The sequence below is a fragment of the Neolamprologus brichardi genome, chromosome 23, assembly GCF_056152115.1.
Source record: "Neolamprologus brichardi isolate AB-2024 chromosome 23, ASM5615211v1, whole genome shotgun sequence".
NCBI lineage: Eukaryota > Metazoa > Chordata > Actinopteri > Cichliformes > Cichlidae > Neolamprologus > Neolamprologus brichardi.
This window is the reverse complement of record NC_142125.1, coordinates 20,836,807-20,851,023: the sequence shown is the minus strand read 5'-3', so window position 1 is coordinate 20,851,023 and position 14,217 is coordinate 20,836,807. Positions and strand designations below refer to the sequence as shown.

General features: G+C 44.2%; 1 protein-coding gene across 6 annotated transcripts in view; it reads left to right on the top strand.

Annotated features, from left to right (window-relative positions):
• The first annotated feature begins 554 nt into the window (after nt 1-554).
• tns1a (tensin 1a) overlaps nt 555-14,217 on the top strand; it is a 120,449-nt gene continuing 106,786 nt past the window's right edge. For 3 of the 6 annotated variants that reach the window (XM_087836021.1, XM_087836019.1, XM_087836018.1), the window contains exon 1: nt 8,121-8,318. In XM_087836021.1, the coding sequence (XP_087692147.1) occupies nt 8,142-8,318 (177 nt within the window). In that variant the 5' untranslated portion in view covers nt 8,121-8,141. Of the gene's footprint in view, nt 1,508-8,120; nt 8,319-14,217 lie in introns of those variants that run through there. The other 3 variants (XM_035911818.2, XM_087836020.1, XM_035911816.2) reach the window with 2 other exon arrangements.

The following is a 14,217-nucleotide window of genomic DNA, read 5'->3' as shown; positions in this document are numbered from 1 at the left end:
CTTTCTTCCTCCTCTCCTCCCTCCTTAGCTCCCTTCGACCCAGTTCTGCACACACACATGCATACACACACAAAACAATCATCACCCTGTGCCAGCTTTGTATCAGCCTAGCACCGTGACGGCTGCCGCGTGTCCCTTCATGTGTGTGTGTTTGTATATGCTGCGCACTCTCTGCTTTCCCTTTTTTTATGTCATTCTCTTCCTTCCCCCGATGCCTCCCGTCCATCCATTTTGACTCCTGTGTTCACTCTCACGGTCCTTCCTGTCACTCCTCCACCTCTCGTAGCTATCACTAGTTGATGCGCACTTTCGTTCATACACGCGCACATTACCGCCTTCTCGGTCTCCTCGCTGACTCTGGCGTCACCCCCGGAATATAAACACTGAATGAACACACTCAACAGAAAGCCTCTGTCTTATCGTTTTTTTTCCCTTTCTCTTCCCAGTCGTTTCTCCCTTTCTTCCTCCCCTCCTCACCTCCACCTCCTCCACTTCCTCTTCACTCTTTTGCTCCCCTCCTCCCGCTCTGACTGAGTAAGTGCTGCAGCATCGATGTATGTGTGAGAGAGCAGCACAGACCGAGAGAGGTGGACAAGTGTGTGTAAGCGGAGTGTGAGTGCGAATCACCGGGGGATCCTGAGCCTGGAGGGGAGCCTTGTAATGAGAGAGGGGGGCTCTTCTGCCCGTGGATGTATGCACCACCAGGACAGTGTTATTTGCAGGCGAGCGTATGTGTGCGCGTGTGAGAGACAAGTGAATGTGGGCATGCCAGCAGCAGCGGCAGTGCGCGTGTATGTGTAACAGTGTCGTCGATCAGCGTCGGGCTCTTCGCGTTTTGCAGCCGGCGGTGCTCATCACACTTTGAGGACTGACTCATCTAGACCCGGCTTTGGAAAGCAGGAGAACGGAGGAGGAGTGAGAGTGGAGGTAGTCGTGGGAAAGACGGATGGATGGGAAGACAGGGACTCAGTTTTATGCTTTTGAATGCTGTGGATTCCTCTAGACCATCTGAGGGTCTAGTCATTTGTGGGACGCCAGTAGCCCCAGTTATCTACCCCGCCACCGCTGCCGCCACCACCACTTCCCTTTCAAATTGGAATTGCAGACACACAGCCAGACAGGTTTCCCGAAAACTGCCAAAGACCACCACAGAAGAAAAACGAAATCTCCCCCACCCCTAAACTACATCTGACTTGAAGGAACATTTTCACTTCGCACCTGCTCAACGGACTAGGACGAGAAGGTTTCGTGACTCTTTGTGATCTTTTTCCTCCTTGATATCATTGTTCTTTTTTTTGTGGGAGGTGGGCATAGTTGGGGGTTACAAGATCCTATTCCAGACCTCTGAGGGGTGGGGGGTGGGGGGCTAGAGCAATAAGAGGCTGGCAGACAAGACGGGACAGACGCAGGCATGGCTCGCCTCAACTGGTGCCTGGCTGCCGTCATCAGCTGGGGCAAGTTCCTCTTCGCCTGCTTCTTTCCTCTGCGGGGGGCCAAACGAAACAAGGTAAGGCTTCACACAGTGAGCGAGAGAGAGAGAGCGAGAAGGATGCTGGGAATGGGAGACTGAGGAGGAATTCAGTGGACTTAGAGGACAAATTCTGCACATGTAGTCTTTTGTGGCTTGCTTCGACCTTTCTTCTGCAAAGATTGGCAACAAGAGTGTGTCTGAAATCCTCACGCTGCATGAAATATTCACAAGAACAGGCCTTCCTAAGAATCGCCGCCCTCAGCTGTAGCATGCACACAGCTGGCTTTGGTTAAACCATCAAATGACGTAGCTGTGAAAATGAGCTTTTGATGACCGATCGTGGACCGCGGGCCTTGGAAGACCGGTTGGTGTGCCTCTCTCTAAGTGCTGTTTCAAGGTCAGTGTTACATCTCCAAGAGATCTCCAGGCAGGTGCTCCAGATAATAATGGTGGCGACAGAGATGGAATCACGGGCATCAGGTTGTGAATTTGCCTCTAGAACCAAGCACTTGGACCTCAGGGTTGATACGGGTCACCTTGCTTTTACAGCAGCAGAATGGTAATGCACCATTATTCAGTGGGGGTGAAAAAGCTCCTGATACACCCCCACCCCCAATTCATCTAATGCTATTGCATGCCATCCTGGAAAGGAGGTTGTACGCTTTCATCCATACGACACATTCCGATGGTCATGTGGAAGTTGGTGAATGAGATTGACCAAATGCACACTCAATTTTATAAGCTGTAACTTCCTTTAGGACATAATCAATCATGTGTAACAACTCTCACATGTTTAAATAGCACTGTTTCCTCATGTCCACAGCCGCACACATGCGAAGACACCACACAAAATGCTTGGGGTGATCTTTTTATTTAAGGTCATTTTCTTTCCCTGATACTTTTTTAAACTGCATAGCAGTTGTCCTAAGGCTAGAAACAAATCAGCGTAACACACCGCATCCTCAGCAGTAAAATTATATGTCTCCTAGCCAGAATGTTCCCATAAGGAGAAGACACCTTTTGGAATTTTCACATGCCCTCGCATCCTTCGTTTCAGTCATCGTCTTTGGCCGAACGTGCACTGTGAAAGCGTTTGATCACAGACACACATCTCAGTCAGAGGGTTTTGCAGCTCGAGCGCTGCAGTGCTGCGCTCCTGTGAGAACATTTAGAGCAGCAGTGGCGTTCCACAGTCTGGTGACGGTGGGGTTTTTTGGTCCTGGTGACACCGTAGATTGCTGCAGCCTCCCATCTCTTCAAGCCCCAACACGTTCCCACCAGCGCCAATACCAGCAACAACCCCCCACCCCCACACCTCACTGCCGCAGCTCCTTATCTCTACACCCGCGCTTACTCCCCCCACCAACCCCACCACCACCACCACCACCGTCGCACTCTCTTGTATGTGTGTGTAAATGTGTGTGAAGCTTGCTAGCGCTTCTACAATGAATCCCCCAATTCATGAGGTTTATTCAGACGCAGCTCAGTCCTGGCAGCACCGGCTGTGTCTTCATTGTAGAGTAAAAAACTGAATGTCTCTCAATCTCAGATCCACTCCATAAATACAATCTATACATCGGTGAATGAAGATTTTTTTTTTTTTGAATGACCCTAGCTTTTATTGGATGCAGTTCTTGTATCCGTACTGCAACAGGGGATAAATGCTTGTCATCAGGGATATGACTATGCATGCACTTTACATAATTAAACTATGTCATTCAAATCGTTTCAAGTAATTGAGCAATTAAGCAGAACTGTCTTCTGGACTCTGTAGCAGCGTCCTCTGTATAGACTTATTTCTAGAAACTTCTATCATTAATTGAAAAAGATGGGGAAGGTAGTTTTCACTTATTTTAAGAAAGCAGGCTCCACAGCAACCAAATACAGAAACAATTTAAAATATTGGGCTTTTTTGCATCCCTCATTGGTGAGCAGGTGTGACACAAGGAAGATGTAAGGAAGCTTTAAAGTCTCTGGGGTGGATTTGAATCATTCCTGCTGCAGCAGATATTTTGGGTACTACCTCTTCCTGCCCACCAACTAAGGACCATTATCTTAAAAAAATATGATTACATAATCAATGCATAAAAAATTACATAAATATTGTAGAACAGATATGAATTTAAGTCAGATATGACATGAAAGAAGGAGTTGGGTTGCAGAGTGGCTGGCAGAATCACAGCAACTGTGAGCAGGTGAAGCAGTGTGCCCTATGCCCCACTGGCAATAAGACAGCCAGTTGGGCATGCAGGAGGCTATAACCTAGGCTCACCTTGACATCTTGACAGGGCGTAACTTTGTTCAACATGTTTTACCCGGGAACACCTCCACCTTATCTGAACCTGCAGGCCATCTTGGACTTTTCTGAGCTGTGTTTGCATGTTCTCCTTCTTCCAGCTTGTGTTTCACACAGGTAATTTAGTCCAAGTGTGCTAAATTGGCTGTAGATGTGGATTCGGATTAGTCTTTCTTTTTTTGGTGACCTGTTCATCCAGTGTGAACTGGGCTAGGATCCAACTCCCTGCATCCCTGGTTGGATAAGCGGGTGGAACTCGTATCACCAGTCTCTTAGTTATGTGTCCATTAGAGCTACAGTTTAACACCTTTAGCAACTTTTTGCACATAGAGCTTCTGTGATAGAGGTTTGTATTATCCCAGTGTTGTCTCATCTTCTGCAGTCAGCATTCACATTCAGTGAGTTGTTACTTCTGCTGCTGCCGCTCTGCCACTCCAGCTGCAGCACTAGAGCTGGTCATGTGACTGACTGGGAGGTGAAAGTGGAGAGGTATGGCTATGTGCGCCTTCCCCCCGAGGGCTGATGTGAGGTTTTCAGTTTCCATGGTAACCCGGCTCACACGGTCGCCGTGGATTGGGGCTGGGTTACTACAGGAGATGCAGCTGGGGATACTGCGGGTTTGTGCGTTTGTGACTGTGAACGTACAATGGAAGAAAGAGTCGGGAGAGTGAGGGAAGCTGTGCTGGTCGTATGTGTTACTATGTTTTGTGTTACGCTTCCTCTCATTCACACATATTGCCCTTTCTTTCTTTTTTCATTTAAATTGACTAAACCATGTCTCACTTTCCCAATACCCCGTTCTCTTTTCCTGTCTTCCTCCTTTTATTTTCTTTCTTTATGTCCTTCTCCAGTCTCCCATCTCCTTCCTCCTATTTCATCTAGCTATCTTTCTTTTTGCTGCCTCTTCCTTTCCTTCCGTATTCTAAGATTCATCCTTGCGTTTCCCATCCTTTCGTTTCCTTCCTGTTGATTCTTCTGTCATCTCCTTTTGTCCTCGTCTTCTCCGTCTTTTATTCTCGCCCCTGTTTACGCCTGTGTCCACTTGTATTTATCTCCTCCACCTTCTCCCCCTCCTGTCTTGTATATTTTGTTTACTTCCCTTCGAATATGTTTAACTCAAGTCAGCCTGAGCTGTAAATTCACATCAGTCAGTCAGCTCTCTGGGCTCTGCCTCAGTAGGATATGCACAAAAAACTAATTTATTGCTTGTTGCATTTATCACATGCTCCTAACTTCCACAGCAAACAAACAAAAAAAATGTTGGCCAGCCTTGGTGAACAGCACACAGGTACCGCACCCAGGGAATTGCAGGCTTTTGCCCTGAATGGCTCTCTGTATTCTGGGGCATTCAACGTGATGGATGCTTTGTTATTCTAGCATTAAAGCTTTAATGTGATGGATTCTCCAGCGACAGAAGAAGAGACTCCAGAGGAGTGTGGAATTCATATCTTTGACTTTTCTCTCTCTCTCTCTTCTCTCCTTTCCCTTTTGAATTTTTTTGTCATTTGTTTGTTCACATTAGTGGAGCTAGTGATCAAATGTCACCATCATCAGTGAAAATACACATAAATCGGAGTTCCTACAACCTTTAAAAAGGTACAGTGGTACACTAATGCCTTTAGTGTAGTTTTTTTAAGGGGAATTTTACTGTCCCATGGCCTAAATCTGCTTTTCCATGGGTGCAATTCAGTGGGAAACAATGTGCGTGTGTGCATGCTTGTGTGCTGCCTGCCCGTCTGCCTGTTTCAAAGAGCTCCGGCATGTTGCAGTGGGAATAAGGGAATAAGAACCTGACCTAACTGTGCAAAAATGTTGTACTGAGAAAATCCAGCGCTCCCAGTAGCGGAGCCAAAATCAATGTGCTTCGCAGGTAGTAAAGTATCACTTAAATGGCTACTCTGGCTCCATCAGAGGAGAAAGGAACAACATGAGATGCATGTGTGAGCCCCAAAATTTAAGAAATGCTTTCTGGTGCTCTTATGAGTGTGTCTCAAGGTTGGTTGAAGGCCACTAGAGGCTGCTAGCAACCCAGTTTAGACCAGTCAGCTGGAGGGAAGTGGAAGTTGTCTTGTATCAAACGCAGACACTGAAATCAATTTTCAAAAAAGGAGTTCAGGACAGCCATAGAACACCCTGCAGTATTTCCCCCATGTGTCCTGTTTGCTGACATTATGTTAATAAAATACTTGCAAAGGCAGACCCACACATAAACCCACACACACAAGGATTATGTGTCAGGTTAGCCTATGGATTGAGGTAACTGTTACAGTGTAAGTGATGGAGAGCAGCACGGATCAATAGAGGGTGTTTTCTCAAAATGAATTGGCTCTTAGCCCTTTATGGATCTGACTGTGGAGTGATGTAATGCACCTCCACTGCTGATTTAATGTGGATCCAGTGCTGCGGTTTGCATACACATACATGTAGTAACCCCCTTGTCATGTGCTGTGCAATGTTTACATACATGCAGATAGAAATATGTGGCATAAGTGGGGGCAGTTGGAATGGGAAGATGGAAAGCCTGCACAATTTGTTAGATATGTAGTATTTAAACAACCAAAGTACTTCCACCAAAATTTACTATTCAAATTTTGTGTTTATGGGGGGCAGCCAATCCGAGTAAAGTTGTGCTCAAAGGCGGGGTAAATGAAGCAACAAACATTAGTTTCAGATAGAAATTCATTGAGGGACCAGGGCCTAGCATGTTCGAAAAGTTTTCATAGGATGTACACTTCCACTGTAAGAAAATGGAGCTAATTCCCTATAACAAGCAAATTGTCAGAACAACAATGACGATATCCTGCAATGTGATTTTGTATGAGCAAGTATGTGCTCGAAACTCTGCATGGATACTTGGGGCTAAATGCCAAGGTCACAGTCATGTAAAGCACACCACCACTGGACCCTAGAGCAGTGGAGACTTGTTCTCTGGAGTGATGAATCACACTTCTCTATCTACAGGAATCTGGGTTTGGCAGTTGCCAGGACAACGGTAGTTGTCAGACAAACTCTTAATGCTTTAGCATGCCGAGATATTTTGGACAATTTCATGCTTCTAACTTTGTGGAAACAGTTTGGGGATTGTCCCTTCCTTGACTGGCCTGAACAAAGTCCTGACCTCAACACGACAGAACACCTTTGGGATGAATTAGAGCGGAGACTGTGGGCCAAGCCTTCTTGTCCAACATCAGTGTTTGACCACCCAAAAGCACTTCTGGAAGAATTTGCCAGAAATTCCCATAAACACTCCTAAACCTGTGGAAAGCCTTCCCCAAAGAGTTGAACCTGTTATAGCTGCAAAGGGTGATCTGACTTCATGGGATGTCACTCAAGTTTATATGTGTGTGAAGGCAAACTAGTGAATACTTTTGGTATGCTACACCAAGTCAACTAGACTGGCAATTTTAGGATCTTATTACAAGGATATATTAAATTATATATATTTAAGAAAAATCACTGCATTGAGAAGTCTCTTTTAAATATGGTACTATTAAACACTTTTATTGGAATACATGTTAAAAATAGACAAGAACAGACAAGACAAGAAGGGTCTTAAGGGGAAGCGAATTTCTGGTGTCATACTAGTTTGGGCATCGCTCCCTTAGCTGCATTAATTATGACCATTTGTGGGTTTTTTTTTTCAATGTTTCTTCCATAACTGAACCCAGCTTTGTGGGGAAAATTGCTAGCCTAGCACTTTCGGAACGAGGCTTAATACTAATTTTGCCACATGTTAACTATTGGGAGCATATGTGCACCTCGGCTCCTGAAGGACGTACGCATGAGGTTGCATGTGCAGCGACAGAAGCGGGTACCTGCTTTTTTTTTTTTTTCCCATGTAAGCTGTTTGCCTGGCCTCCCTCAGCTGTGTCATGACAGCCGGCGAGTCCTGCAGTTATTTTGGAGTAGAGAGCGAGAGGATCTGGAAACAGGAAAGGGGGTTGCCGATGAAAAATTGAAGTGACATTAGTGCAGACATGAGCGAGCATGCTTGCAGAAGAAGAGAGGTGGAGGGGGAAGAGAGGTGAGGTATGCCATGTAAGGAAGCTGAGGGAGGGTGGAGGGTGGTCAATGAATAGAGTGTATATGTGTGTGGAGAGGAGGGAAAGGAGGGGTTAACAAGGATCATTTGAGGAGAAGGGAGTTTTGGAAGGGAGAGGGAAAAAAAATGAAGACTCACCTCCCCCTTTGCTCCACGGAATAACGTTACCACACTTCAAGAAGGCAGGAGTGAGTGAGAAGGAGCAGGGATAGAAGCAAGAGAGGGAGGGAGCTCACATGAGAGAGACAGACTTAAGGCCATCAGAGTGAGAAAAACGAGAGCAGGGTTTGCTTCCCCGCCCTCGGTGCACCTCGCACTTCTGGCATGGATTTATGCGGCCTGTGTGGAACTGCCGGGAATTTCTGGGAATACTGTGGATTTCAGCTGTGAGGCTGGGGAGCCCCCTCGAGTGGCATCTTTTTTGCAGGATGCCCTCCGTGTCTCTGCCGATGCCCTCTGCTCTGGCAGGGAGGGCCAGGACCTGGGTTTGCCTCTCCTGCATGTTTTGGGTAAGAGATTGGAGAAGGGCATGCGTGCAGGTCTCAGGCGTCAATCTTTCTGTAAGCAACAAAAGAGATGTGATATTTGGCAGAGGTGTTTCCAAAAGTGAAGTTTTACTTATCTTTTTTTTTTTTTAACACGCTCTGTGACCTTTCTAGACGTTGTCATGTGGGTGGTTGTGTTTACACGTGGTGGGTGAAGGTGTGGACAGTTCAGCTCAGCTGCTTTCTCTGTTTTACGTGTTTAACGTAGCTGGAAGTTGGAAGGTGACTGCTCCAAAATTTAAAGGTCTAATGGCCCTTTAATCCACCCTGAATGTTAGATCCCTCCTCTTTTATATTTTTTGGTTACTAAAGGTCAAGCTCATCCCATCGGATAGCTGCACGGCAGTCAAACCCACAGCAGTCCGCTTTATGCTGTGATGCATTCAGGGATAATCTAGTTGACTGCTCAGTGGCGACTTACATCGCCATGTTCTTGCGCCGAGTCCACGCGGCCTCGGCATTAGAGCTATTTCTGGGTTCTCCTGTATAATTTAATCTGCTGCTGCTCACTTCTTCTCCTATCACGGACTGACTGAGTGTGTCAGGAACCAGGGGCAGAAACCAAAATACCAACAAAACAGAAAAGAAATTAAGCAAAAGTTGGGCAGGCCAATCCCTGATGTGGGGAAACATTCGAAACAAGAATTTCTCTCTTGCATAGTTGCATAAAATCAGATTAGATTCAAACAGTTCTTCCTAAACATGTGAAATGTGGCGTTTTTGAAATGACAGCTTTTCCATGTTGATATATTGACACATCAGATGCTTTAGCTTTTTACAAACCTAGCTGCAGCACCACCTTTATTGGAGAAGGAGATGAATTTCTTGCTTTTTGGGGGGTGTTTGTGTAATGTATACACACTGCTCAATGATTGCACCCAAGTGTTAAATGAGGCATCTGCCCTACTTTTCTGTTGCTTGCAGCAGAGCAGAGAGCCATTTAGATGCAAGGGGAAAGAGGCAGAGCGGAGGAAAAGCTCCCACGCACTCAAAGTGAGGCATTGAGTTGTCCAGATGCAAAGCTTCCAATTCCAATATTATCACATCCACAAAAGGAGATGAGGGCTGAAAAGGGAAGGAGAAGGAAACGGAGATGAATGTCGTGAGGCGTGACGTTAGCAGAGGGAAGAAAGAGGAGTAACGAGCAGAGGCTGAGTGACGTGCAAGAAGCAGGTTCTAAGAAAGCTCCTCAAATACACGCTATTAATAATTTATCAGCCCCACGCACACAGGGAGAATATTAGATTTGACATCCTGACAGAAACAGCCACAAATGCGGGCTAGTTCCTATAGGACTGGCCAAACACTTCTGTGAGCTCATTACTGCTCTACAATATGCTATGGAACCCTGCTAAGAATAACAACAACTGTTATTTGACACAGCAGCCGGCGGTATATTTTTCAACAAATTTGCAGAAGAATTTCCTGCCCGTGTTTATCGGAGTGCAACCAGGGTACCCCAAGGTTTATGGTCAAGCTTCTTTGCACTGTTGCACGTTGGACTGTAGACCGCCACTCTCTGCTTCATCTTTATTGGTTGTCTTTGCTAACACTTACAGTGTCTTTACTAAGCAACATCTTGGTATTGCTTTTTCATAGTGTAGTCACTTTGGAGCCAAAGACCAGTGGTTCCAAACCTTTTCATGCAATACACCCAATCAGAAAGACTAAAAAACCCTTTCTTAATAACATCTTACTTACTTTTACCTGGAGCTGAACAACTTTCAACTGATTATGTATGAATTATACTCACTTATCAACTATAAGCTTACCTTTTCATCCACTCACCCACTACTTGTAACTACTGTAACATTTAACAGCTATTAATGTCATTACACCTAGTGGCCCTTTTGAGCCATTATGTTTGTTCTTGCTAAACTGGAAGTAGCTACGATGCTGTCATCCATTGCTTTGTGAAGTCCTGTTTTGAAGATGACCATTTTGACTGTAGCCATCTTGGTGTGTTGATGAAGGATGTAATGAGAGGGATGAAGCTGACAGTATAACTGCCTCCTTGGTGAAAGACAAAATTACCAAAAAATGACATGATGAATAATTCAGTAGCACTCTAAATTAGTGACTGAGCTCATAAATACATGTAAGGAAAGTAATTAGAGAGATCGAGTTTATTAAGGACTTTTTTGTCATAGACTTCCATAGAGCTTTTTCATGTGAAGTCAACTGCACATTGCTCAAGAGTTACCCTCCATACCCAATATGATACAACCACCAGTTGTGAAGGAAAGACGACTATTCCCAGACTGGTTGGTGAGAGTTCCTGAAGGTTCCTACCTGTTGCCAAGTGAAATCAGTCTCAAATAGGGTGCTGCACCCAAAGCCTCCTCCTATGTCGCAAATAAGAATTAAACAATGTTCATCTTTGGAGTAAAATCTGTTCCTCACTGGTATAGCTGACATGTTTTGAAAGCCACAACTTTTACTTTGAAGACTAATGATGGTCCCTGTTTCTGGTTTGTGTCACATTTTTCAAAGTTTCACTAATATTCGAAAAGTCCCTGGCAAGTATGTGCAGACAAGCCAGTGTCTATAATGCAAACTATGGACAACCACAGCTGTCTGCTAGCCAACAAAGAAATCACGTAGAGATATTTGCCAACCAGTCAGGGAATACACATTTTTCCAAAGCAATGAGTGGTTGTCAGGGAGTAACAAAGTGGTCTGTAGGCCTGTGGGCCTTATTCACTTTACCATGCATCGTTGCCACCATGAGTGTCACGCTAGTGGTGGACGGGTTGAAGGTGGCTAGCAGACGTGCAATTAGCTGTAACTATTAACTCCCCAAAGTTTTGGGGACTGATTATGTCTCTCTGTACCTGATCATATTTTTTGCACAGTGATGCAAACGGTAGCCACCTCCACGTGTTTTTCCGCTGCACATTCAAAGTGTAAGTTTTGGGTGGGCCGTACAAAAATACTGAGGGTTGTAAAAAAAAAAAATGCTTTAAAATATTTACAATACAAGCACAGTATCAGAAAGAAGATATTATTTATATATTGTGTATTGAGTTTTTTCTTTTTCATATTTTTATTTCTTTCTTTCGTTTTTTTTGTTGACTGCTACTAAAAATTGTGATTGCAAATTTTACAGAGTACTTTGTAACACATCACATAGCAAACCTGCCATGATTTAAGCACTGCTCAATTTCATTCTGTGTTGTAGTCCAGTACATGGCAGCTGATACACTATAAGGAAAGATGTATGGTAGATCCATCATGCCTCCAGTTGTCTAACAGAGTCCTTTATTGACTGAACAGAATCCCCAGTGAGCTCTGAAAATCAATCCGGCTTTGATTGGACCGTTACTGCCTGCCACGCCTCTGTGTGTGTCACCTCTGTATTGTGTGTGTATGTGTGTGGCCTGGTTGTAATAACAGTGTGTCTACTATCCCTGCTTAGTAATTAACATGTGTTGAGTGAGGAGATTCTTGAGAGATTAATCTCTTTCAGCGTCTGTATGTGTGGTATCTAATTCCCCACAGCATAATGTTTAGCCCTTTTATATATAAAAGTCCAGAAAACAGCAGGTCAAGCTTGAATAAGGTTTTTAGTCAGACAACAATCTAATAGTTTAAGATTTTTCAAAAAGACCAACAATGCATTGTGTCTATTGTATAATAAAGACTGTTTCATTGATTATATGAGAATGAAAACTATTACAGTAAACATTAAATACTTTATTAAACCATCCAAAAACCATCCTTCTAACAATCCGCTTAATTAAGCATAGGTTTGTATGCAGCCATCTGGGCTGGGGCAGCATAAGCCAGAGTTCTCCAACTGTTGATACCAAACCTGGATGGGTGGGTTGCATCAAGAAAGGCATCCAGGGAAAAAAATCTTTCCCTAATGAAACATTCCGATCATCAAGAGAGTCCTAGATTAAGTAAAACCATCTGGCTAACAGGAAGCCAGTGAAAACTGTGCTACCTTGGCTGAAGACATTTGACCTTTGAAAGTGCTGAGGGAGAAATATGGGGAATGTCAACGGGAGCTTCAGTTTGTCTTTGTGGATCTAGAGAAAACATATTATAGGGTGGCAAAAGAGGAACTGTGGTACTGCATGAGGAAGTTGGGACTGTCAGAGAAGTATGTGAGGGTGGTGAAGGACATGTATGAGGACAGTGAGAAAGTGGTGAGCTCTGTGGTAGGAGTGACAGATAGATTAATGGGGTTACATCAGGGATCGGCTCTGAGCCCTTATTGTTTGCAGTGATGTTGGACGGGTTGACCGATGAGGTCAGGCAGGAGTCTCGTTGGACTATGATGTTTGCAGACAACATTGTGATCTGTAGTGAGAGTAGGAAACAGGTGGAAGAGAGCCTGGAAAGGTGGAGCTTTGCTCTGCAGAGAAGAAGAATGAAAGACAGTACAATGTGTGGAAATGAGAGGGAGACAGGTCTAACAAGGAGCAGAGGTAGTTAAGGTAGATGAGTTTAATATCGATGATCAACCATTCAATTAAACAGACAGAGAGTTGAAGAAGAGAGTGAAGGAGAGACAGGGTGGACTTGCCCTCCTTGAGGACATGCAGAGGGTTGGTGTGACAAAGGAAGCTCCAAGGGTTAGGATGAGATGGAAGCAGATAATCTACTCCATAAGAGAGCAGCTAAAAGATGAAGAATTAAGTCCTATTTAAATGGCTTTTCTGTGACTTCATCATCTGCTGTATTATTTGAAGTCACTTCCAAACTCCATTGCTTAAGATCAATGAAAATGTTCCACATGGTTGTGATATTTGCTGTTTTGATGTCGATACCCACCTCCAAATGACATGAAACTGCACTCAGACCTAGTTTTGGTTTAACAGTCTCCAAAGGGACCCCATGTCCTGTTCAGCTGCCACACGGACTGACTGTCCTCAGCCAGAAATCCCTCCAACCAACTCTCATCGGAGTTTTCTCCATGCTCTCGTTTTCGAACCAGTGCATTTGCACTTGTGTGCGTCTGTGTATGTATATATGCATCGAGGCGTGCGATACTGTATCTTCAAGACTCAGACTGTCCTCAGAGAGTGTAGCTGTCACTCTGGCTAAACAATTCTCTGTGTATCTGTGACCAGGTGATTTATATCCAATGTGACTGGTTGCCTTCCTCCAGGCCCTTGGGCTATCACCAGCTAGCCCTTGACCCAGCTTCAGCACACTTCCCCTGGGTACTGTGCACTACTCTGCCCCCGCTTCTCATCCCTGAGTCTGAATGTCTGCCTGTAAAGTTTAATGGATTCTGGCTGGGATGTTGCAGATCAGTATGTGGATCATTCAAACATCAAAAAGTGTTTAAGGTTATAGGTGGCCATTTGGGAATAAAGATGTAGAAATAGATGAATTAATAAAAATACCATATGACAAAAAAGACAGCAAATCAAGCGTGTCTTCCATTTAGCATTTTCATGATGAGTCAGTAGTGAAAACCAGCAAATCCAATGAATTTAATATTTCATAATTAAATAAAAAGAATATCCTAATTATATTTTTTTTAAATAATTGGTTAAAGTGGTCTATATAACATTAGCTAATCATTGCTGCATCGATTATGAACATCTGGATGGATACCAGTGTTTTCCTACAAAACTATACTAAGACTTTCTTCCTTTGTGATGGAAACAAAGAAATCTTTAATCTAAATCTAATCTAAAAAATAAGTGACCCACCTTAAACCAGAGTCATGATAAACAATATATATGCGTGTTTTTTCCTGAGTGGTTTCATCACGTTTACTTAGACAGTAAAAGGAAAGCAAGCTGTCCAGAACTGATGTAACACAGCTACCATATCCACATGTATAAATGCTGTTTCACTCGCTGGGCCCACGTCCTCATTTGAGGTTTGACAGTGTTTTAGT